Source organism: Silene latifolia, chromosome X, assembly GCF_048544455.1.
Source record: "Silene latifolia isolate original U9 population chromosome X, ASM4854445v1, whole genome shotgun sequence".
NCBI lineage: Eukaryota > Viridiplantae > Streptophyta > Magnoliopsida > Caryophyllales > Caryophyllaceae > Silene > Silene latifolia.
The window spans coordinates 5,712,504-5,735,761 of NC_133537.1; the positions used below are offsets into that span (position 1 = coordinate 5,712,504).

At 34.6% G+C, this 23,258-nt stretch overlaps 3 protein-coding genes and 1 long non-coding RNA gene across 12 annotated transcripts; 2 read left to right on the forward strand and 2 right to left on the reverse strand.

The window, feature by feature from the left end:
• Window positions 1-3,284: 3,284 nt before the first annotated feature.
• On the reverse strand, window positions 3,285-3,593 carry LOC141623334 (photosystem II 5 kDa protein, chloroplastic-like). Its single transcript, XM_074439446.1, has one exon. It carries the CDS (start codon window positions 3,591-3,593, stop codon window positions 3,285-3,287), a length of 309 nt encoding a protein of 102 aa, XP_074295547.1.
• Window positions 3,594-5,668: 2,075 nt separating this feature from the next.
• Window positions 5,669-7,974, forward strand: LOC141622492 (protein TEEBE). Its single transcript, XM_074438534.1, has 3 exons — window positions 5,669-5,886; window positions 6,642-7,130; window positions 7,243-7,974. Exons 1-3 carry the CDS (start codon window positions 5,790-5,792, stop codon window positions 7,761-7,763), a joined length of 1,107 nt encoding a protein of 368 aa, XP_074294635.1. The 5' UTR covers window positions 5,669-5,789; the 3' UTR covers window positions 7,764-7,974.
• A 65-nt stretch (window positions 7,975-8,039) lies between these two features.
• On the reverse strand, window positions 8,040-11,560 carry LOC141622494 (cytochrome b5 domain-containing protein RLF-like). 2 transcript variants are annotated; one of them, XM_074438535.1, is made up of 6 exons: window positions 11,361-11,560; window positions 10,758-10,846; window positions 10,298-10,658; window positions 9,569-9,703; window positions 8,702-8,752; window positions 8,040-8,334 (listed from the first exon to the last, which is right to left on the reverse strand). In XM_074438535.1, exons 2-6 carry the CDS (start codon window positions 10,794-10,796, stop codon window positions 8,249-8,251), a joined length of 672 nt encoding a protein of 223 aa, XP_074294636.1. In that variant the 5' UTR covers window positions 10,797-10,846; window positions 11,361-11,560; the 3' UTR covers window positions 8,040-8,248. The 2 variants fall into 2 exon arrangements, with proteins under 2 accessions (XP_074294636.1, XP_074294637.1); XM_074438536.1 differs by having other exon boundaries at window positions 11,334-11,442.
• Window positions 11,561-17,653: 6,093 nt separating this feature from the next.
• Window positions 17,654-22,835, forward strand: LOC141622498 (uncharacterized). 8 transcript variants are annotated; one of them, XR_012532990.1, is made up of 9 exons: window positions 17,666-17,933; window positions 18,063-18,363; window positions 18,538-18,670; window positions 19,280-19,403; window positions 19,488-19,578; window positions 20,508-20,587; window positions 21,469-21,567; window positions 21,908-22,011; window positions 22,544-22,835. It is a non-coding gene; the product is annotated as an uncharacterized LOC141622498 (long non-coding RNA). The 8 variants fall into 8 exon arrangements; XR_012532991.1 differs by lacking the exon at window positions 21,469-21,567 and adding an exon at window positions 21,228-21,306 and having other exon boundaries at window positions 17,667-17,933; XR_012532993.1 differs by having other exon boundaries at window positions 17,654-17,933; window positions 18,063-18,159; window positions 21,469-22,011.
• The last annotated feature ends 423 nt before the right edge of the window (window positions 22,836-23,258 follow it).

Genomic DNA, 23,258 nt, shown 5'->3' on the forward strand with positions numbered 1-23,258 from the left:
TTTGCAGCAATTTGGAAATAACCATTTGCTACACATCTAAATTCTAAAGTACTCTGGCATTGGCGCATTGCAAATTTTAATACGAGTAATAAGACATCTTAAAGATAAAATAATGTCGACTTGTACATAGAGTATAATTCTAAGGGATTTTAAGATTTTACCCAAAAACTAAATTTTATAAAATACATTTATTTGGAAACTAATTTTCCAATTAAATGAATCATATTACACAATCTTAGTACAAATCAGTTTCACATTAGATTAAATAACCGAAATATGATAAAAAAAAAAAAACGAGAGAAAATGTCTTTGATTCGTTCCCTTCAGCCTATCCATCCCCTCGATCAACCTCGATCGTTCCATTTTCTTTATTTAAACACCCAACAAACAAAGAAGCATAAGAGTACAACACAAGTAGAAATAATAACCTAAACAAATTAAAACTCATGCTACATGTCTTGAAGAAACACCCAACAAACATTGCTTAGCTTGAAGCATCAACTGAGGAGACTTCAGAGGAGGAAGTCCTGGAGCAGGCATCATCGGACACAATAAGGCGGCGATGGAAGCTACGGTGACAACCACAGGCGGCACAAATGAGGGCGAGATCGGTCCCGTCTTCTCCAGTAGCCATGAACTCTCTGCATCCATCTATAGCATACCCTCCTACCTTAGCAGCATGATTTTTTTGACACTCACCATATCTTATTTCACTTTCTTCTTCTCTCTTTATTAACACTACTTGTCTCTTCCTCATACTCTCTTTTTTTTTTTTTAACAGAAATTAAATATATAAATTATTTGTAAATTGCTTAATGTTGTTCTTTCAACATATAAGACTGAAGTGAGGCATGCAGCTTCTTTTATAGCCAAATAATTAATTAGTTTGGTTGATTAAAGTATTTAAAGACAAGTACATGATTAGGTCATTAATCGACTATGAAGTATATATTTCCTTTTAAGAAGTAACATGGATATAAACTAGAACTGACAAACGAATCAATCGGTTGTGATCGAGTTAGGTCAATTTAGGTTGGGTTAATTTTGGGTTTGCAAGAGTTCAGGTCAGATCCGATTGAGTCAGGTCAAGTATTATTAAGTTATTTAAGGATAATATCAGTGTGCGACAATAAACATTTGGATCGGGTTATAAAGGAGCGGATTAATTTGGGTTACGGGTTAAGCTCGGGTCTTCAGTTCTGGTACTGGGTCGGGTTAATCAAGCCATGTTAATTTTGCCAAATCTAGATTTAATTATCTTATATATACGCTCCCACATATTCAGTAGGTTTTATCACATTTACTATTGGTACCTTTTTGTCTAGGATATATGCATGCAAATGAATAAAGTACCCTACATTATTATGTTAGACAAACTACTAGGTAAAAAGAACATGTAAAGAACTTATTGGACATGCCAAAAATGAATATATAAAGATTCTATTGAATATGAAAGAGTACATACGAGTTTTTATTTTATATTATTGAATTGAATCGGCTTAAAAACTAATGTAGTGAGACTCCTTTTTACCTAATAATATAAATGTTTGTTCAAACTTGTCTATTTCGGACTACCGTCTTCAGATTGTGACGGATAGTATCCATCTTCAATAAGAATTTGTGTTCAACAAAGCCTCTTATGTTGTTACAAGTTACAATATGCTGTTATATACATTATATTTTTACAATTTTAACCAATATGCTCTGAGATTATGCCGTTTACAAGACACGCAAAATTAATAGATTGATTGTTCAGTCTATATTTAGGCCAAAATTTAGTAATTTGACTCAATATATTTGTTTACCAAACAGGACCATATATGCGAGCGAATAAAGTGCATGCATTATTAAACATGACAACAACAAATAAAGAATCCATTTAATATAAGTGAATATATGCGAGTTTTTGTATGATACGACTGAATCGGCCTAATAAATAAGGTATAGTGAGATATACTCCTTTTTACCTAATAAACATTTGATCAAACTCTTCCATATCTTGAAATAGATAGTTGAACTGCCCGCACACAGAATAACATGTTCTGGTTCACTAATTAAAACAAGTTTTGAATTAAAGCTAATCCTAAAATGACAATGGAGTTATTGTTGGGACTAAAATTGTGATTGCCTTGTTCTGGTATAACCAGCTAAGATTAGGCTGTGTTACGTCTAGATTCATGTCATTGTTGTATTTAACAACACGCACGTACTTCGTACTACTCTCTCCGTCCCGGTCAATTGTTATCTTTTGGTTTTGGCGCAAAGATTAAGGAAAGGGGAATGAGCCAATTACTAAATGACAAGTGGAATAAATTGAGTGTGAATGATCAAATTGCTCATCAAATTCATTCTTAAAATAGAAAGGACAACAATTGACTGAGACACTCAAAAATGAAAAGGGACAACAAATGATCGGGACGAAGAGATTACTTATTTATGGTCACGGCATTATGAAGCCGGCCCAGTCTCAGGGTGCTCCGTGGACTCGACCAGAGATTAAAAGCTTACCTTTGTAATTTCCCGTCTCAATCACTTATTTACCTTTGATTAACATACGTTTTATAGATACCAAAGTTGGTTGATGTGAATGGTAAGGCTCTCATCTCTTAAACAAGTGGTCAGAGATTCGATTAACTTGGAAGAGGTCAACCAATTCAATTGCCTTCAGAAAATTGCCCCAGCAGTCGACAGAGATACTCCTGATCAACACAAAAAAAAATACGATAAATGTGTATGTACCTAAAGTGGAGACTAGTAACAAAATTAATCTTTAAATTTTGCGACCGACGATCTAATTTTGGTTATTTGGTTGTGTAGAGAAGTACACGTCTCAATCGGTCATGAGTCTATTGTAAATTATAAATGGAATGTTGTTGAATCGTTACTGATAATTTAGTGACCATTTATTTCGTTCATTCTTGTTCTGTAAAAGAATCGCTAGTCAATTCTTATACCCGACATTCTGTTAAGCATACGCGTCAATTGTTATTGTTATGTATACATATCGAATTAAGCAACCTTGTTGGAGTTCAGCACAAATAACCTGAAACTACTCAACTTATCGAGTTATCAGTTATATATCGTTTTTGTTAAGTTCCGTAGTATAGTAACCAGTTGTCGTGATGAAAACCGGATTTGATGTTAGAGAACGAAAACAGAATCGAACATAGATAGAGTTATAGACAATATGAGAACTGTCGAAATTGAAAGGTAACAGAAAATTACAATATAATGCAGTAAAATAAAGATACATGAACTAATAAAAAACATTAAATTAAATTAAATTAGTTGTTGCAAATCCTAGCAGTAGGATTGGCAACACAAACAGGGCCATAAGCTTTCTTTGCTTCAGGTGAACCGCGTTTTGGTGGTTTCTTATCATCGGCTAGCGCTATCCCTGCAGAAACGGAACAGACAGTAGCGGTGATGGCCGCGAACAAAACTTCCCTTCTCCCATTGCTGCTCTTTTCTCCCTGGTTTTGGCAACTGGTCTTCATGCTGTTTGTGATGACCAGCCTCCTTGGAGGAATGACCGGGGAGGAGGACACGGTCGTGCCACCGATAAACAAAGCTGCCATTATGACTGATGCCATTGCCTTGAATAATATTTCTCTGTTTTTGTTCAGTTCAGTAGTTTCAGGTTATTGTGCAACTGAAGGATTACTTGATAATTTTCAACGTGAAATGTTTGGTGATCACAAGTCTTATCCTTCCTTTATGTATTCTAGCCAATACCAGCTTGACATCTGTCTCCTTTTTTTATTTATTTTATCCTAGCTGGCGTTTTATGATTTTGGATAATGAGTAAAATGAGCAACAAAAGGCAGGCTTTGGACTAAGATATTTCTGCGTTCTAGCCCAATAAAAACATGGGTTACAACTAACAAGAGATGGAAATGGGCACGTAAGTCGTTGGGCTACCATCTCCCAACATGGCTCATGGCCCATTTAGCATTATATACGGGATATGGACAGCCCAGCACGGTACGGCACGCCATGAAAAGTGCCTAGGGTGAAGTTTGACAAAAAAAAAAAAGGCTGCCTAATCTATGCATAACACAACAGCAGTTGAATACGACACGTTTGGACACACCCAAAATACATAAATACTAAGAAATAAGGTTGAAGAGGGGCAAACACGGTACAATACAACATAGCACGCCATGATCTGTGGGTTGTGTCTGCGCCTCCATTTCTAATTCAGCGGTACGCCACAATATGAAACTCACCTTCTAATGCTCGAGCCGTGTCATTTTCTCCTAATCTCCTCCATGCATGATGGGCCGTAGGTACAACCCATTCCATCTCTGCTATTGGCAGGCAGCCGCTCGATAAAACATCGAGTATTTATAATAGTCTATTAGTCTGTAAACTACGTATATAAGATCAAACACCTTTTTTTATAAGTGAATAAATTGTGAGTCAACATATATTACTCTCATGCGAAATTGCTCATCGTAAATTAGCAAGCGTATTATTGTCAAATTCAACTATCAATTCATAGTTGATTTCATTTTTCAGTTTTTCTAACGTGTGTCCTAAGTGCACACCTTAATATGCCGCATATGGAAAAATTCACAAGATATTCTCACTAATTATGGTAAAAGTAATTTTATATTTGCATTTCCTTGAAAATGCATCTTTCTATATTCAGCTTATTAACGTACAAGTTAGAACCGAAGATGTTTTACTGTAGTGGTTAAGACGGAGATATTGTGGACAATAGATCACAGATTCGATTTTCCCCTCCCTTCTATTGTAATGCGACTAAGTGCACGCTTCATTGGATAAAAAAAATGTATAAGTTAGAATGAAAAGCCGTTCTTCAATTTACCCTAACCGTATGTCTAAGCATCTATTTCATGACTTTTTTTTTTTTTTGAATTAATGCACTATACTTATAATTAGTGTACACTTTAATATCTAAAACCGTTGAGCGCTAGTAAAACCGTTAGTAAATTGAGGGATAACAGAATTAAAGACCTCATTATATCCTTGTAATAATAAGTCACATGGGGGCTTAGCTCAATACGGGGTACATGGTCAATTGTTCATGTAATAACATCATGTATCTTGGACACCAAAAACAAACGCACTCACTTACGCCCACTTAGAGTAACAGTTTCTTACTAAGTTTATTGAAAACCCAATCTTTTTCGCGACCCTTTTTATTGTTAATTATCCTTACATAGTAATTTATTAAGTTTTTTTTGCCTCAAATCATTTATTTATACACACATTTTATTACATTTTTACATCAAAATATTGAATAGTCTTATACTCCCTCCACTTTTTTATATATGTCGTTTTGTATTTACGAGGTAAGTCTTTGACTTTAATATTTACAAAAATATATTTGTTCAAAAAATATAAAAATGGTACCATTAAATTCCTTACGAAAAACTCTTTCATATGAGTATATATATCATAATATTTAGCCTTATATTTTAAGAGATATTGAAAAGAGAAGAGAGTGTCTCGAAATGTGAGAAAGTCATATATAAAAAAATAGAGGGAGTATTCCATAATAAATTTATTGTAAGACCGTATTCCTTAGTGACGGTAATAAGAACAAGGAGAGTTGGCCATAAATTAAGGAGAAAGAAGTCGGTTTCGAAAATCACGCAAGAAACAGACACAAACTTGAATCAAATTCAATTCATCCTTCATTCGGTCCAATCTTCTTTATTTATGTAGTTATTTATTCTTCCTATATATAGAAGTAGTTTGTTAAGTGAACCCTTAAATCTCACACTCTCTCTTACCCCAAATATCTATCCCTACCAACAATGGCAGCAATACCCTTCTTCACACTACTCAGCTTCCTCAGTTTAACTGTTTTACTTACTGTTTCTGCTGCTGCTGAACTTCCTAAACATAGGGGAGGTATATCTAACATCTTTCTCTTATTTCACTTCATTTTCTCACTTGTTATATGTTTCTGTTTAGGAAAATGAGATTGCGCCACCAGTCGATACCAACTAGTGGCACCCTAACATGGTCTTTCTGTTTATAGTATGATTTTATTTTAGCTGTTTTTATGTATTTTTCCTAAGTCTAAATAAAGTAAGAATGACTGACTGACTGACTGACTGACTATTAGTTGGGATACTTGAATGTTCAAATGCAATGGATCTACTCCTGTAAAAAATAATGTATGTGTAGTTTTCTGTTTTCATGTATTCTGTTTGGATAGCAAAAGTGAAGGGAAAGGAAGGGGAGGGGGGAAGGAGGGAAGGGAAAGGGAGAGAAGGGAAACGGAGGGGGAATGGAATGTGGGTGTTTGGATATAATTTCCCTCCAAATGTTGACTATTGAGGAGAGATTTTGATTAGGCTTGGAGGAGGGAAATTGGATCCCTCCAAATCTGTCCCCTCCATTTCCGTTCACCCTCGTTTGCTGTCCAAACAAGGAATTTCAAATCCCTTACTTTCCCTCCCTTTCCCTTCTCTCCAAATCTTTCAATCCAAATATACCCTTCCCAGATCTGGAAATTCATGTGAGGGATAGTACTCTACAGGTTGGCTATAGGACAAGATTCGGGTTGGAATGGAATAGAGTAATCGTTACTAAGGTAAACGGAGCTGAAACTGAAGGTGAAATGGCGATGGTTAACTGTTGTTCCGTTTAATGTGTTGCAGGGCTAATCCCAAATGGGAACTTTGAAATCCCTCCGAAGCAATTGAAGAAGACGAAAATCCTAGGGAACTCTCTGCCAAACTGGGAAATCAAAGGGCTTGTTGAATACATCCATGGCGGACCCCAACCAGACGGAATGTTCTTTCCTGTGGCCCATGGAGTGCATGCTGTCAGACTTGGCAACGAGGCATCCATCTCTCAGACCGTGCCTGTGAAACAAGGGGCGTTTTATGCACTGACTTTCGGGGCCACAAGGACCTGTGCTCAAGATGAGGTGTTGAGGGTCAGTGTCCCTCCTTTCCAGAGCGACTTGCCCATTCAGACGCTGTATAGTAGCGATGGTGGAGATACTTATGGCTGGGGTTTCAAGGCCACTTCTGCAACTGCTAAGATCAGTTTCCACAACCCTGGCTTGCAAGAGGATCCTGCTTGCGGCCCTCTTATTGATGCTGTCGCTCTCAAGGAGTTATTGCCTACTTATCCTTCACCAGGTTTGTACTTTGTACTCCGAGTCTCGGCCTGCACTTGATGATGATGTCAGCTGGTTAAGTCCATATCTGGTAATAAATAATAAATTAAAAATAAAAATTGATGTGTTTGCAGGTAACCTAGTGAGGAATAATGGGTTTGAGGAGGGGCCTTACCGGTTTCTCAACATCTCTCACGGAATCCTGCTCCCTCCAAGACAGGAAGACATTACCTCGCCGCTACCAGGATGGATTATCGAATCCAACAAGGCCGTCAAGTTCTTAGACAAGAAGCACTTCAATGTGCCGTATGGTCGTTCAGCCGTTGAGCTTGTAGCAGGGAGAGAGAGCGCCATTGCTCAGATTGTACGTACTGTCCCCGACAGGATGTACAACCTCACTTTCACTATAGGAGACGCAAAGAACGGATGCAAGGGGTCTATGATGGTGGAAGCCTTTGCCGGCAAAGACACCCTCAAAGCTCCCTTCGAGTCTCAGGGATTAGGCAGGTTCACCACGGTCAGCATGAAATTCAAGGCCATCTCTAGTGAAACTAGGATCACTTTCTATAGCTCCTACTATCATAGCAAGAGTGATGAATATGGAATCCTTTGCGGCCCGATTCTTGATGAAGTCAAGGTCTTCCCTACTTATTAGATCTGTGTTTTTCTCACATTGATGTAAACCTCAACACTAGTATGAGAGTTTTAGTATGTTTGTTACCCTTATCTTTCCTAGACTAGCATTTGTGGCATCGACTCGCGGAAGTCACACTGAGAATTAGCATTAGTTGAATGTTTTTCCAACTGCATCTGCTGTAATGCAATGGATATTTTCAGATCAACAAAATTCGAGTTTAAAAGTTTAATTCCCGTTGTTTGTTCGTTATTTCTCTGTGGCATGTCTCATTTTTGCGGATCACAATTCGGAAGATAAAAAACTAAAACCTCCTTTCATTTGCATAATAATCAAGGTATCTAACATTATTACAAGAAATACAACAGATTGCCACATATCCAATACAAAGAATATATGCTCAGTTTGACCCAAATTGTGATTTTACAGACCATTTTAGCTTACACTGTGATGTACCAATTGGGCATTCGATTTCAGCAGCTTTAGAGATGCTTGAGCAAACATAATCATTTCTTTTCGCTGCTCTCGTCCAAGACACCCACCAGGCATTTCTCCAGTAAGAATTCTGCATTCACCCAAGCATGGTATTTATCTGAACCAACAGTTAAGGACTGGCTAATTTACATAATGGTACTCAAATGTAGCATAACTGAACAATCTAATTTGCAGAGCAAAAAACAAATTACTTATACTCCGCACAGTATTGACTCGGCCACTATAATTTAACCAAAAACAAGTCATCAGTTCTCACAAATTACGAATGTTAACGTGATTATAACTTTTCATGTACTATGTACGTTCTCAATTCATTTGACTGCTGCATCACTGCATCTTTATCACGGCTTGCAACCACCACTTTAAGCAGGGACAAAAAGAAAAGTTTGAAGGACAGTGCTGAGATTATTCGACAGACGGTTTATAACTTTATAACAATGTGAAATTATAGTGCCGAAGGATACTGAATAAGGATGTGCAGTCTTTTCCCACAGCTTTCATTAGCATATCTTCACCTGGAAACAAAACAACTGTCAGTGCAAAAATACGAGACAAAATCTAAAGAACTACAAAGATTGAATTTTCGTCCGACATCAAATAGTTGGAAATATGAACAAACTCATCAAACTAAACCCCACTGAAGCTAATAAGTCATTTATGAACAAGGTTTATCCCTCCTCTCAAGTTTGATGATCGGCGAAAGTAAATGTTAAAAGACACATAAATCGACTCCTCTTGTCTATTGTTCCCACTATCCTTGTAAAGTGAACCGACTCACTAAACTGTATGCGCAGCGGTAGTTGCTTGACACAAACTTCATCATGCAAGCCCACTCTGTGTTTTAAGTTTTAACACACAAGGGAGTAAGGGACTGTAATAGGCATGGGCCTTCGAGATACTAATTAAGCCATTAAGGTAATGTTATATTTGTACTTCAAGGAGACTAAATTTTACTGAGACACACAACCGAAAAACCTTGTCGTCATTATGAACCCACCTCACTTCCTCACTTCTCTATAAACTAGATACCATTCTTCATAATTTTTGGAAGCTCCACAATCCTTTCTTCTAGCATTTATTTTAATAACAATGAGAGAGAGTGCAAATTTGAAGCTAATTCTTATATTACTAATCATATGATTCTTACCCTTCACACTCTTGTGTAGATGACGTAAAATGAGTGATGATAAAAACTGAGTATTGATCATTCATGCACAAGCAAACCAATCATGGCCAAACATGTTATAAGTCATCAGAGAGTATGTAATAAATCACGAACGTTTAGCAAGGGGAATACTTAGAAATAGAGCATAAGAAAAGGATGTCTTTACCTCCCGGATGGAATTTCATATATGGATAAATGTTATACACATGTCCTTTAAAAATTGTCCACATCGAGCCTTCAGTTTGATGTTGTTTTACTTCACTCTTTGGTATAAGCCTCCGGTTTGATTGACCTTTCAGGCCTAATTAACAACCGTCAAAAGAAGGAAGTGAGAGAACAGTCATGAATCTCATGATACGTCGCAAACTGAAGGGCATTATTAGCCATGAATTCATGATTTAACACCATTTTCAGAATAACTTATGTTCACAATAATCAACTCACAACTCTAAATACAGTGTGGTTGACATGTCAATGTGTCAATATTCCTATTTTACGGTGTCTCTTTTTTGAGACGATGGTACGGATACACCACGCCATTTACTAAATTAAATGAGAAATACAACATTAATGACTTGGTTGTATGCATACCACATTATTCCAATCTTACAGTGAGTCATTTGTGAGACGATGGTACTGATATAAGTCCATATAACCAAGCTGTTTATACTAAATTAAATGAGAAACACAACATAATGCCGTCTCACAAGTTTTTGAGCAGATTTGATACTTTAAGACATATTTCTACCCCTCTGCGACTGTTTCAGAAGGGGCGGAGGAAGTGAATCGTAAGTCACACACTAGGTCGCAAAAAAAGTGTTTAGTTCACATATAACAAAAAAAAAAAAAATCAGAAAAATCATCAGGGGGTTCAAAATCTAAAATTTGAGTGCACCTGCAAGGTCAGGATGTGTGCGAGTAAGCTTGAGCCAATCCATTTGGCTATAACCCTTCTCAAAAGGAACCTTAGCTCGAACAACAGGTTTCTTCTTCACTGAACTTGCAGGACCATCCACGGGTGCTTGTCTTGGTGCTTCAGTTGATTGATTTTGGGGCTCCGCACTGATTACATTGAACGATAAAGATCCAACCTTCTCCTCCTTCACCACAGTCTTGCTACCGGAGAGACCGTTATTCCATACACCATTTTGCTTCTCACTGTGGCTACTAGAGGATTCCTCTTTTATAGAGATGTTAGCAATGTCTGGAACAACAGTTTGTTCATTACCCTTACTGTCGTCAACCGGAGCACTAACCTGCATACAGGAAGCAAAAAAAAAAGTCCTCCAGTTAAGCATCAAGCTGCCTGTCGAAATTCCGATTCATAAAAACAGAAGCTCCGGATTCCAACTTACCTGGCAGAACGTAAAGTCGTTGTCTTTATCGTCTTCCATCCAACAAACACACAACTTTATCCAATCAGATATTGTAGACAAAGATCTTCCTGTCAGACCAACAAACAATCAACAACATAACAAAAATTCGCCATCATTTCTCTCATCCAATGCAGTAAACTATGCTTTCTATTTCACTATAAGACCGCCTTTTAATCAAAAGTAAACAAATAATTGGGACGGCAGAGTATAATGTAAAACAGCTTTTATTTTTTGGTAACTACTTTCTCCGTCTCAATCATTTGTTTACTTTTTCTATTCTTTTTGACAACATCCATGGGCGATATTCAAGGTAGTTGGAACCCGTTTCTCAATTCTCGCAATATGAGCGTAAAACCGCCTTACATAAGACTAATTGGCGACAATTTTGTCATACAATCAAAAAATCAATCAACAGTATATAATATAATTAAGCAATCAACTATGATTATGATGAAAATATAGAGTAATCACAATTCATGATACAAAATTATTACACAAAGAGATCAGATCATAAACATAATTAAAAAAAATTAATAAGAGATTAGATAATCCAACCTAACAGTAAATAGAGAAGTTGATTACCGTAATTTGCTCAGTGGTTTCTCCGCGTAAATATTGTTCGATTTTTGGTTGGTGAAGGAGTGGCGATTTTGTTGAATCGGAGCTGAGAGTCAAACTCGTCTTTTCCGATTTTTTATATATCCGACCCGAATCCGATCTTTATCTCTGGAGATGTTAAGTGGCTAGTGAGTCCAACTACGATTGGGCCGGCTGATCAGACCAAATCTATACTATTGACCCAACTTCAATATTTTTATTTTCCGACAGTTAAGTAGTAGCCACGTTTTTTGAATCAAGTTATCAAAATCGAATCGAATCGAATCAACTAAAATAATAATAAAAAGATTGTAATAATATTAACAATAATGATATATATAATAATAATATAATATGATCATAACAATAATAATAATAAAAATAACAACATTATTAATAATAATATAATATAATAATAAATATATTAATAATATTAATTTAAAAATAAATATGATAAGAAAAATATTATAATAATATAAATATTATAAATAATAATAATAATAATAATAATAATAATAATAATAATAATAATAATAATAATAATAATAATAATAATAATAGGTCTTGCCCCGGGTACCTCTATTTAGCACTGAAATTTATTTCAATTAAATAAAACTACTTTAAAGTTGCATAACCCATAAATTTATCATTAATAATGTATATTTTTCTGTGACGTATCATAAAATTAAGATGAAATAAATTACGAGACAAATTTACTATTCTCGCTATTAATATTTTATTTAAATCGATTGGTTAGCTAAGTGTTCATATGTACTTTATTTATTGTTAGTATTGTGACTTTTATTACATTCGTTATTACTACTGTTACATTCATTAGCCCCGTCGTAATTATTGTTACTTTCACTACAGCCGCATTAATATTGTAACTTCACTACTCCCTTTGTTACTTATATTACTTTCACTACTCCCCTTCGTTGTTAACATTGTTACTTTGACTATTCAAATGAGTAATTACTATCATATTACTATATACTATATTACTACAAAAAAAATTCACTACTAACAGAATTACTTTTATATTTAGGCATGCAATTTTAAAAGACTTATATATTTATATAAATATATTACATATATGCCTTAAATCAAATAGATTTTTTGGAATTTTATATTTTTTTGGAAAAATAGCTTGATTCACCCCTATGAAAGGGGAAAAACACATGTGATACCTGTAACACCATGATTTATTCTATCAGATTAATGATATACTACAATTAAGTTGGTAAATATATAGTACTTCGTAATACCAATCAACTAAAGTAAAAAGCATACAAAAACGGTATACAGTTATCCTACGAAACAAAACTTAAACTTACATAACCAAACAAATAAAAACACTAATCAGAATAATGATATAGTATAATTAAATTGGTAGTTTTAATTTAATTTTAATTTTAATTTTAATTTTAATTTTAATTTTAATTTTATAAATTCTTGAAGCAGGGTAAAACATTAACACAAAAACATATAGACTCCATACGAAAACACTTTTATTCTTACATAACCAAACAAACAAATACGAATAATCAAAATAACATTTTAACACAGATAAATTGAGATATAACATCTTACATACTCGTCAAGAAAGTTGTATCATACGTCACAGCGTCGCCGTACGCTTTAAACATAGCTCGGCAGTGTGAATCACACCAAAAAACATTCATTGGAGCCCCAAAATCGTCGAGCTCAATTGCATAGAAATAATTAGGATCCCCCTCTTTCATCTTCTCAAAATATGCCTTCAATTCTTTAGCATTGCTATCTATAAGGCTACATCTTCGTTCTTGATTGATGGCATTTCGACTATCACTAAACTTAAAGCCAAGGTTCTGATGACCTCTCCCCTCCAAGACCAATGACTTGTAATTATTTAATATTAAAATACCAGCAGCATCATTAATTATCCTCTTTTTGAAGTAGTCATTTATATGTCTAAACCCAACAAAAAAAACCGGCTTTTCTTAGGATCCATCTCATGGTTGTGCTCTAAATGGCATTTCGTTATCTTCACTACGTCTTCATCGTCGAAATAACGGGACTCAATGTAAACATTGCAGGCATCCGTGGTTTTAGTAGCATGACCACAAAGATCTTTCATACATATGATACCGTGATTCATTCTTAAAGGAACCTTTTCTTGAAACACCGTCTTCCTTGTACTTTTAAAGAGTTTATTAGTACGAATGTACCATGAAAACCCCTTCTTATATGTGTATGAGGGGGTGAAAGTTGTGAGTTCTTCAGATGACTTGTAAGCCAAACCTACAACAGGTTCAACAATGTTATCGTTCTCAGCAGCAGTAACGACGGTGTCATCATCATCCACTGGACCGTCGCCATACAACTGGACATAGTCTCTGATTAAATCAACATCGCCATTATCTTCTGCTTCACCATTGTTTTTTGTTTCTACTGCTCGTGAACATTCGGCTTCTTCATACACGTTATTGAGATCAAAATCGAGCGCCATTTAATCAAATGTTGAACGAGTATTAAAAAATAAGGTTCGAAAATTTTAGTTTTACAATATTAATCACTGTATTTTTAATAAGTTACTGTATTTAATTTTAGAGTTGTTTAGGTAATGAAAATAATAAGAGTGATAAAGTGTTAATTATAAAGATTAGATTAAAATAAGTGTTGTTAATTATGGATATTAGATTAAAATAAGTGTTAATTAATATTGGGGTTATTCCCAATACTACTCCCGCCAAAACCGAAAAAGTCGCTCCCATATCATATATTATATTAAAGCAGAAACCATCTGCCACGTGTCATCGACAGATGGCTTCTGCCACGTGTCAAGAGCAAAATTATAGTTCGTCAAATTTTCGATTTCAATTTATATGAGTTTATCCACTTGCTTTATATATAAACTAGACGTATTTAAACACGTGATTTATTATCTGCTTTAAAAAATCCTCAATCAATTCAACACATTCCATAAAAAAAAAAAGTCAACTTTGAAAACTTGCTTCAAATCAACCGTGCATATATTTAAGACTTGAAGGCATGAAAAGGGCAATTATCACACATTCACACATAATCCCATATAGGCATATATATTTCCTTCCTCATTTGAGAGAATCAACCGTAAAAGAAAAGGCAAGTTTATATATTACGGTTGTCAAATACATCAAATCTTTATATTTTATAAATTATCGATCACCAGTTGTTATTTGTTATGATATGGAGTAACGATTTTCGTCTAGAATCCCGGCCAAATCAACAGAATACATATCAAATTATGCTTCATAACAAATGCCACCATTTTAACGCATACCACCCATAATCTTTTACCAAAGTCTTTCGTGAACACCCAAGATATTCAAATTACATGGTAGGAGTAAGATATGTAAACATTTATGGCACATGGAGTAAAATGAAAACCACTCGATCAAATAAGATGAAAACCCGGTTAGTTTTTTTAACTTATTATTATTATTATTATTATTATTATTATTATTTAATTTTATGAGATTTTATAAAATTTTGGCTTTAATGTGGAAGATGAAGATCTTTATTACTATATACATTGCTTGATAAGTTTTTTCACAATGATACCTTTCTATACTAATGTCGCAAGGTCATTATTTTCTCTTAATACTTGCTATCAGCCTCATAGGGGTTTTTAGAGAATTTGTACGTTAATATTTCCTCAATTTCCTCCGTCCCAAATTCCCAATCATTGTTTACCTTTTTTTATTCTTTGTGAAAGATTTTGTAATCAAAGGTAAACGAACAAATGGGACGAAGGGAGTACATTTTATTTTCTACTAACAACATATATATATATATATATATTCACTTTGATTTTTGCACGTCTATGTTCAGTGAGTATATGATGTACATTACAAAGGATCAGTGAAGAAGAAAGTTTTGAGTCTTCTTATTCAATTGCCCGTAAAATCAAATTCTTCAAAATATGAAGCGCAAGGAAAGAGGAAGATTAGGGAAGAATGATTTGGTTTTTCAGTAACTATCTATTTTAATAAATTGAACTCCATAAAAGACGTGTGGATTTCGATTGGTATGAAGTAACACAAATTCTCATTATAGATGGGAGATATTCTTTATAATTATAGACAGACCAAATATCCATTTACTTTAATCATAAGACAAGCAACAAGTTACATGGTGGACCCAAAAATATCACCACTTTAAGCATAAACGGATATATCCGTCTATAGTGAGACTAATTGTCTTCTACACAAATTCTCATTATAGACGGACACTATCCGTCTATACGTATAGACGGATACCACTTCCCCTCACAAAATACTCATTTACCATAAAGTGGGAAGCACATGGGGTGCCCCCATCTTATCCTCCCTACCCATTTTATTAGAGGTCTTTACCCGTCTGTCGCATTCCACCCACCCGTCTATACCATGACCTATTGTTTCTTCTATTGGATAATACCACAATTTATTTTTTAAGGCAGTATATTAATATTGTCTACTACATGCATCTCATAAACATTTTATTATCAATATTTTGTGAGGGGGAAATAAAGTAAGTGTAAACATATAACTGGAACGGAGGGAGTATAATGTGAAGTGAACAAAGCTTTGGACAGCTTGCAACTATATCTTTTTTTTTTGTTTGGAAAGATGAACGATTATATTAAAAAGACGAAGAGAAGCCTCAATCTGGGGACGAGGGGGGAGGTTCGAGGATAAAGGAGTACAGACGTGGGCAAGATCCGAATTATACAAAGATAAAAACACAAAAGTGGAGACAATATCCCAGCTAAAAACACCATCATTGGAACTTGAGTCGCGCAAAGCGAACTTGGAGATAGCATCGGGACATGGTTTGTTAACTTCTTCTCATAGATGATGATCGTTGAAGGTGAGGCAAAAAAAAAAATAATGATAAAATTGTATAACTAAAGTTGTCAATATTAATAGAAATTGACTATTTAATGATAAAATTTTATAACTTGGAGATAGCCGATTTAATGAGTAGGTGTTCGTTAAGACAAAAAAATGTCAATATTAATAGAAATTGACCATTTAATGATAAAATTACCTAAAGTTGTCACTTTATAATGAGAAAACTAACGGTATATATTACTCCTATCAGGAATTATTTACCGTGTATCACAAAATGGTGACATTTGGCCTTTCTTAATTTCAGATGAAAATAGTCCTCCCAAAACAATAATTGGCCTGATTTAATAGATTATGCGGGTAGCAATGTTGGATCGATAGAATAGTTAACATCATATAAGTAGAATCAGTCAATCAGGTGTTAGAATCATGATATTCCACGAATTAAATCTAATACATATTTTATCGTTGTCCTATGATAATAAAAATTCGAGTTCAAAAAATCATATCACAAAATGCTCTTAAACAAAGAAAATTGGCCATTAGTATTAAATTTTCGAAAAATATATGTGGAAATGTAACACATCTATTCATCACCAATAAGATGAAATAAATGGATCGTCTGAAAAGTGAATTATTTATCAACTACTAATTCATCTATTTATTTCATTTTTGTATATGTTTGATTAAAATACTACTCGCATATATTTAATTAACAAAGGGGGTACTTTTTAACTCCAACAAAAATACAGAATTTAGCGCATATATTTAAAATACTACTCGCATGTATGAAAATGAAATAAATAGAGGGGGTACTCTTTAACTCCAACAAAAATACAGAATTTTATTTCATCTCATAATATATAAAGTGAAATAATTTCAGGTACATGGTTAGTGAGTATTTCAAATAAATATTTAGTCTGGAATGTCGATTAGTTTCAGGTACATCTTTGCGACTTTGAGCTGTTTCGAGCTATGGGTTGGGTATTAAGTTGTACGGGTTCAGACCTTGATAAAACGGGTTGGTTTAGACTATGTCATAATTGTTCATAACTAATTTGATGTTACTTATAATACAATTTTGAAGATTGCCCGTGCGGGCACGGGTTCAAAAGCTAGTTTCCCTCCAAACAAAAAAAAAGAATCTTTGACTTACCTTTACACGTGGCGTGCTGTAATATCCCGAAAAAAAAAATATAGACCATTTAATTTACTAGTCTTGTTATTACTCGTAAATATGTCATCGTTATTAGGTGCAATATGGATAATAATCAGTTGTATAAATTGTAAGTTGTAACTCATTACGTACTATTAAGATTATTTAATTATTATAATATCATCATATTATAATCATATTATGGTTAGGATATTTTGTACATCTATACCCCTTACTAAAATGTGAGTAAGGAAACTTGCTGTTCATAATGAACAGTAACTAGACGCATAACTTTGGCAATTCTACTCTCCAAACACATCGTTTCAATTACCTAATTGGCTAATACAATTACACTCCTCTCCCATACCCTCTCTCTCTCTCTCCCTCTCCAGTCTCCACTTCTCCTTTCCTCTCTACCTCTCTCCTTTATTAATCAAGCCTCCTTCTTCACCTTAAACTAATCTCATCTATGGTGATCCGAGTAGAGGTTGCCGGTAATCCGATTAAAATGAAGACGATATCGTTGATCGGCGCTGGCGGGTTCATCAGGTCACACTTCTGCGAGAAACTCATTTCTTAAAATGAAGACAATTATAATGGTTTGATTTTGAATGATCTATGTCGATGAACTCATTTGTGACTAATTGTGGGTTTTTATGCATTCTAATAAATTTGCAGGTTAGGATTTTTGTTTATGTTATTATTGATTTGCTTTTGGAAAGTACATGGGCTTCAACGATTTCACATGAATCCTTTTCGATTTAAGTTTGGTGAGGTCAATTTTAACTTCTCCTTTCTTTTTCTATGCATTTGTTGCATTTTCCCCTTTATGAATCCGGATTTTTTTAGGTATAGTATATAATACTCAGTATGTAATTCGGGTATGATTTTGTTTTCATTGGTTATGATGTTGTATCTGGAACGACCTTATACTTTGAGGACAACCTGAGTAGAATTCATTCCAATTTCGGTCTTTCAGGTTTGTTCACTTAATTACATTTCTCCTTTTCCTTGATTCCATTCGATTTTTTTGTCAATCTAAAAGTAGGTTTCCTTTTTACTGGTTTATCTCCTAATTTTATTAGTTTGTTGCTTTGTATGAATTTGATGATGATTTTTAAATTAGGGTTTATGTTTGATTTCATCGTATTAGGTTACTATTAAGAGTGGAAGATCGGGAAGAAAAGGAACAACAACAACAACAACAACAACAACAACAACAACAACAACAACAACAACAACAATAGGATTTCTGCAAAGGTGGCGTACACAAACAAGATGATGAGGTAATTTATCGTTTGCTTTGTTTAATTTCATGTAATATATCGGATAATGACGGTGTCTGTTTGATTTTATTGCTTTAAATGTTTCCTTGTCATATAACTGAGTGTTATTTGACTGTTTTAAATGTACCCTAATTTTAGTTTATTGAAAAAACAGAAACCCAAATCCCCAATTCATATTTTTTGAAACTATCTCGAAAACTCTTTGAAAGGTAAGGAGAAAGACTTTGATGTTCTGGAAATATATATTCATTATGTTGATAAGAAACTTACAATAGTGAGCTCAGAGGGTGAACGTCTCAGTTGTCGGTGCTCTTTATGCTTTCATATCCTTATGGGTTGAACATCAAATGAGAAAATCCAGTAAAAAGATGTAAAATCTTAAAGAATTGTTGATTGGATAGTTTTTGCCACTTTTTGGTGATCGCTTTACTTTGTATTAGTCTGGAGTAGTGTTGGACTTGGTAGTGATTGAACTGCGCTGGTGTTTTGGATAGTTTAGCCTGAGAATTCTATTTAATGACGCGTTGCATTGTAAAGCGCGTAAAGTGTTGTTTAAGCGCCATAATGATGCAATACAGTGCTAAACTGCTAATTTACCTGCGAATTCAGGTTTTGGTTGTGCTCAGGTCAAGGCTACAAGGAGAAGCTGCATGTAGATTGCTTGCTTGTCCGTTTAAAATTTCGCTGTATTCTGCCTGGGACAGATAATGGCTAGATTGTCGGAACCAGTGAGGTAATTACTTAATATAAAACTCTTTAAAAAGATTTGCTGGTTTTAATGTTAATAGACGGACTAAGAAATATGATGGTGGCACAGTTGTTAACGGCTGCAATAATTTCAACTAATCGCTCACCAGGCTGTGGCAGCGTCTCCTTTGGTTCTGTCTCCCTCACCATTTTGTACCCAGGTACTCTTTTATTGACCAAAGCTTCTTGAAATAAGAAAGTTGTTGTCTTTCTTCTATAAATTTTGGGAGGTGCAGGACAATAATAGTGATGGAAGGAGTAGATGATTTGTATGGTTGCTTTTGGACTAATAATTGTTTATTGAGCTTAAGCTTATCTCAAATTTGTTGATTGGTTAGAGGCTTCGAGCATTTGATATAGAATTGCATGAACGAGTATAAAGGTAGGGTGTTTGAGTGATTGTGTTTATCAATAGAGGTCATTGTACACGTCATGCTAATACAAATTTCAACTAAGTTAGCTGTATGGTATCTGCATCATGTATGAATCTGGATACTTAGAGGTGTTTGGTGACTAGCCAGTGACATAGATTCTTCCCAATTTTTTGAGGGTTTGTTTAGTTATTGCAGTAGTGTTTCTGTCTCAAATCTCGTGACAAATTGCTGATCTTTGACAATAATGTTAATGTCATTTATATGATTATGGGACCAAAGTCCCTATCAAAGTCGAAACTTTAAGTAGTGGGGTGGTTCAAATTTCATAAAAAAGTGAAATGTTGCTTGTTTTTCGCCTTTTTCATAGCTTGTTTATTTTTGGGGCTATGTTACACGAGTTCGGTATAATAGGGTCATCATTTTTCCTATGAATTTGTGTTATTTTTGTTTTAGCTACTGCAGGATTAAGGAAAATTCTACTGAGTGAATCAAAGTTAGTTTAAGATGATGTCGAGTAGGTGGTTAAGGAGCATTCTTTGAAGCGGAGGACAAATTGGATTAGGGTGTTAAATAGGTTATCTTAAGAATGAGGAACATTGCTTACATTGGGTCTTCTTAATTATGGAGAGAGACGATAATTACCTTTTGGTGTCGCAAATTAGTCATTCTGGGCATCTACTAATGGCTTACTCACCGACTCTATTTGTTTGAATCAGGCCTCTGATAGGTCAGTTAATCAAGTGAAGAAGTTGGAGAAGAAGATGGTTCCAATTTTAAACATCCATATCTTACTTCTGTATGTGCTTCAACTCAAGCTATTCTTGCAGTAGATGTCCTGGGCCATATTTTTGGATTCATTCTATTTGAGACCGTAATTGGGAGAGATATAGAACAATAGTTTCTCATTTGCTAAAACCCAGCATTTTGCTGTTGTCAAGGCACCCTTTTTCCTGATTTAATTGCTCATTTTTTAGCCTAATATTTGAAGCTTTATTAGAGCTGTGTTGATTCTCATTTGTTTTTTCTATTTCATCTTTTTCAACTATAATGCATTCATATTGAAAGGGGACGCTGACAATGACTAATATTTAAGGTGATAGCCCTTCAAACTTGGAGATATCTAGATGTCGGTTTTAATCGTGACCCTTCAATTGGTGTTTAGTAGCTTTTCACAAGTCTCGACTTTTAACCGTACAAGAGAAGCCTTACATGCTCAAAGTCGATATTGTTAGCCGTATAGATGCTGAATATCACCATTTGTTTCTTCACATGACATGAATTTTAGGTATTGGACTTGAAAACTTGCTAAGAGATGGTGGTGAGCTCAAAGTAAAAATTTGCTATGAGAAATAAACCTTTTTAAACAATGAGTATGTCTAAAACTTAAATAAATGAATTAAGGATGATGTTTACTAAAGAATGGCATAATATATCAGGATATGATTATGGGGAAGCTTTTTCTTCTTGTCATGCTGGTTCAGAAAACGTGGATCACGGTTTTGGACTATAATAATGGTATTGTAGTAAATTATCTGCTCGACTACATGTTTGATATCACGATGTGTTTTTTCATGGCATTTATTGAGAATTAGAATCTTAAACGTGTATTATTCAGCTGCTATACACATATACAATCTAAATAGAATCTAAAAGTATGTAAACGTATTTTTGGACAAGGCCGTGCAAGAGAAGCAGGAGAAATTAATTAAAGATTACTAAACACTCGGTCGTTGCATCAATGATATGGTTTTAACACTCGGGTCATGTTCCATATAGGTGCGGGTTACATTATCCTGGCTATTTAGATGTTTTCATGTTCTTATCAAACTGTTTTGATGTGATTTGAGTGTTGCACGAGTTTTAGGGATACCAAATTGACAGGGATTTTGAGGGATTTGTTGGGTGGAAAAACACAGGCTTATACCAGTGATATTAGTTATTAACAATGTTTTCAGTGTCGTTTAGTTTCTTACTGAAAGAGATTCAAACAGAACCTTGAACTTACGAGCATAGTACTTTCTACGTAGTTCAAAAACAGGGTTGTGAAGTTTGATTTCTGTTCCTAACTAAATCATTTTGGGTTTATGTTGTTATTGGTGTGTACTGATGTTTGCAGGTCATTTTTTGCCTTCTTTTGACCTGAGGGTGAGGGGAGAAGGAGGTGTAAGGGTTTATTCTGTTTTTCCTCATGATCACATGAGCTGGTGTTAATTTACAAAGGTTATGTATTTTATTATGCCTAACCTTGAGCTGTTGTCTTGTTTCCAACAACTCTGATAATTCTTTTCAGCCGAAAATTATTAAGCCGATATCTGTTTTCCTTAGATTAGGATTAAAGAGAGCTAATTAGTCCTTATAATAGATGAGCTTTTTGAATATTGGTTAGTTCATCTTTATCAAATGTTCTATAGTTCAACCTCTTTGTAACTGCAGTTTAGGGTGATCGCGCTTGAATGAGCGGTTTTTATTTGTTTAGAACTCTTTTATAATGTGCCCTCTCGTAAAAGGGAGAGGGGAGTGATGGATTGATACGTATTAGGTCAATTGAACTGGCAGTGTGGTAAATAGCTTGGCAAATTCTTCTAATTCTGTTAACTATAGAAACTCATAAATTGACTTGCCAAATTTGATTGTTGTCATGGACACTAGAAGTCTTGGCTTGGTTCATTTGAATGATGTTGTATTGTAGCTTTTCTGGGCTTTTAAGGAGAAAAATACTTCATGTCGTGATCTATTCTCTGATTGTTTGCAGGTTCTCGCTCAAATACTGGACCTTGCCAAGCCAAGTCTTAACACTATAGTCCTTGTTGCTGACATCCTTTATTTATACTATTTATTTCATTGATTTCTTTCTGTTTTATCTCTAGGAATCTTAATAAAATGGCTCATAAGCTAGAACAAAGAGCCATTGACCTATAAAATCACTTTTGCCTATTGTAAAAAAAAGTTATGTAATTCAAACTTGATTTTTGATTTCGAATTGAGACATCTGCACATTCACCCAAGGTTATTGATATTGAATGCCGAAATTAAAGTTTTTTCAAGCCATGACGAAAACATTATGCTTTATTTTGCTTTTATTCTAATTACATCACTCAAAAAAAGAACCTCGGGTCTGTAATGGTACAACCTTGATAAATGTTGATCCAATCTTTCACAGACAGATCTATATTGTATAACCCGAATGAAATTTTGATTGCGTTTAGACCCTTTTATAGAGACAGTCGCAAAGAAAAAAAATGGTCTCAATTGCGTGTATTTTTGTAGCGACTTCTGTGGCCTCGCTATGCTTAAGGGATCAAACTACATTGGTATAAATATCTTGGGGTATGGCGAGCGTAGCGCGCCATACAACAACTAGTATTTAGATAAGTATGTTTATGGTTGTTATCTATGTGTGCAATGATATGTTACGTTTCTTAGTTACTAAGCAACAATGAAGGGAAAACCAACTTGTTCACTATTTG

Coding starts and splice junctions, on each gene's coding strand:
- LOC141622492 (XM_074438534.1), top strand. CDS start 5,790: ATGGCAGCAATACCCTTCTTCACACTACTCAGCTTCCTCAGTTTAACT. Junction 5,887..6,641: donor ACTTCCTAAACATAGGGGAG/GTATATCTAACA, acceptor AATGTGTTGCAG/GGCTAATCCCAAATGGGAAC. Junction 7,131..7,242: donor GCCTACTTATCCTTCACCAG/GTTTGTACTTTG, acceptor ATGTGTTTGCAG/GTAACCTAGTGAGGAATAAT.
- LOC141623334 (XM_074439446.1), bottom strand. CDS start 3,593: ATGGCATCAGTCATAATGGCAGCTTTGTTTATCGGTGGCACGACCGTG.
- LOC141622494 (XM_074438535.1), bottom strand. CDS start 10,796: ATGGAAGACGATAAAGACAACGACTTTACGTTCTGCCAG. Junction 9,704..10,297: donor CACACATCCTGACCTTGCAG/GTGCACTCAAAT, acceptor GTTGTTAATTAG/GCCTGAAAGGTCAATCAAAC. Junction 8,335..8,701: donor AGACTGCACATCCTTATTCA/GTATCCTTCGGC, acceptor CTGTTGGTTCAG/ATAAATACCATGCTTGGGTG.